Source organism: Sinocyclocheilus grahami, unplaced genomic scaffold (assembly GCF_001515645.1).
Source record: "Sinocyclocheilus grahami isolate Dianchi unplaced genomic scaffold, SAMN03320097.WGS_v1.1 scaffold5.1, whole genome shotgun sequence".
NCBI classification, from domain to species: domain Eukaryota; kingdom Metazoa; phylum Chordata; class Actinopteri; order Cypriniformes; family Cyprinidae; genus Sinocyclocheilus; species Sinocyclocheilus grahami.
Window position 1 is genome coordinate 5,465,031 of NW_015505184.1, and position 791 is coordinate 5,465,821.

General features: G+C 32.4%; 1 protein-coding gene across 1 annotated transcript in view; it reads left to right on the forward strand.

Moving 5' to 3' along the window:
- The window catches only part of LOC107586092 (anoctamin-8-like), a 12,484-nt gene that overhangs the window by 2,405 nt on the left and 9,288 nt on the right, over positions 1 to 791 (forward strand). Inside the window, exons 2-3 of the mRNA XM_016273331.1 lie at positions 210 to 320; positions 589 to 721. Of these exons, the coding sequence (XP_016128817.1) occupies positions 210 to 320; positions 589 to 721 (244 nt within the window). The remainder of the gene's footprint in view (positions 1 to 209; positions 321 to 588; positions 722 to 791) is intronic.

The following is a 791-nucleotide window of genomic DNA, read 5'->3' on the forward strand; positions in this document are numbered from 1 at the left end:
TATATATATATATATATATATATATATATACTGTATATAATGCTATTTATGTATGAATCATTAAGGGCATGATTGACTTTTTATGGTATAGTTAATAATATATATACAACCACTAAAACATCTGCACACACATCACACACATAATGATTACTACCGGTATAACTATAACATTACAGAAATAACTACTTTTTTGTTTCACTTGCAAACAGAGAAATTGCTCAGAGGTCGTCTCTTTCATGCCAGACAGTACCTCATGAAGCATAAAACTACGATCACAATGGCACCCACTGAAAACTGTGATGTTCTTGTGACATTCCCAGGTGTGTAGGCTATGTCTTTCAGTTTTGCTCGTTTGCACTAATATAGTTATTGATTAATGTAGATGTTTTTTGTCAGCTTCATAATATCACAAATGTTTTATATGTAACATTTGCTACCTTACAGTATGAATGTAATTGTACATTTGGTACATATAGCATCTTTTTACATCTATTTACAAAATATTTCAAAATAAAGTGTGATAATAGAATGTGAATTTCTTTGATCTACTGATGGACATATTTCAGCATGTTATCATCTTTTCCACAGACACCACAGATGACCATACACTGTTATGGTTACTTAACCAAATCCGGTTGGGAATTCCACAAGTCAGAATCCAGATCCGGCAGCATAAATACACGCACACCTATGCATTCTTCATTACCTCAACCTTTGAGAAGTAAGACACAGTAGAAAACCTGCTCGACTCATCTCATCTCAGTTATTGTATTGTATTTTTCCATATAAAT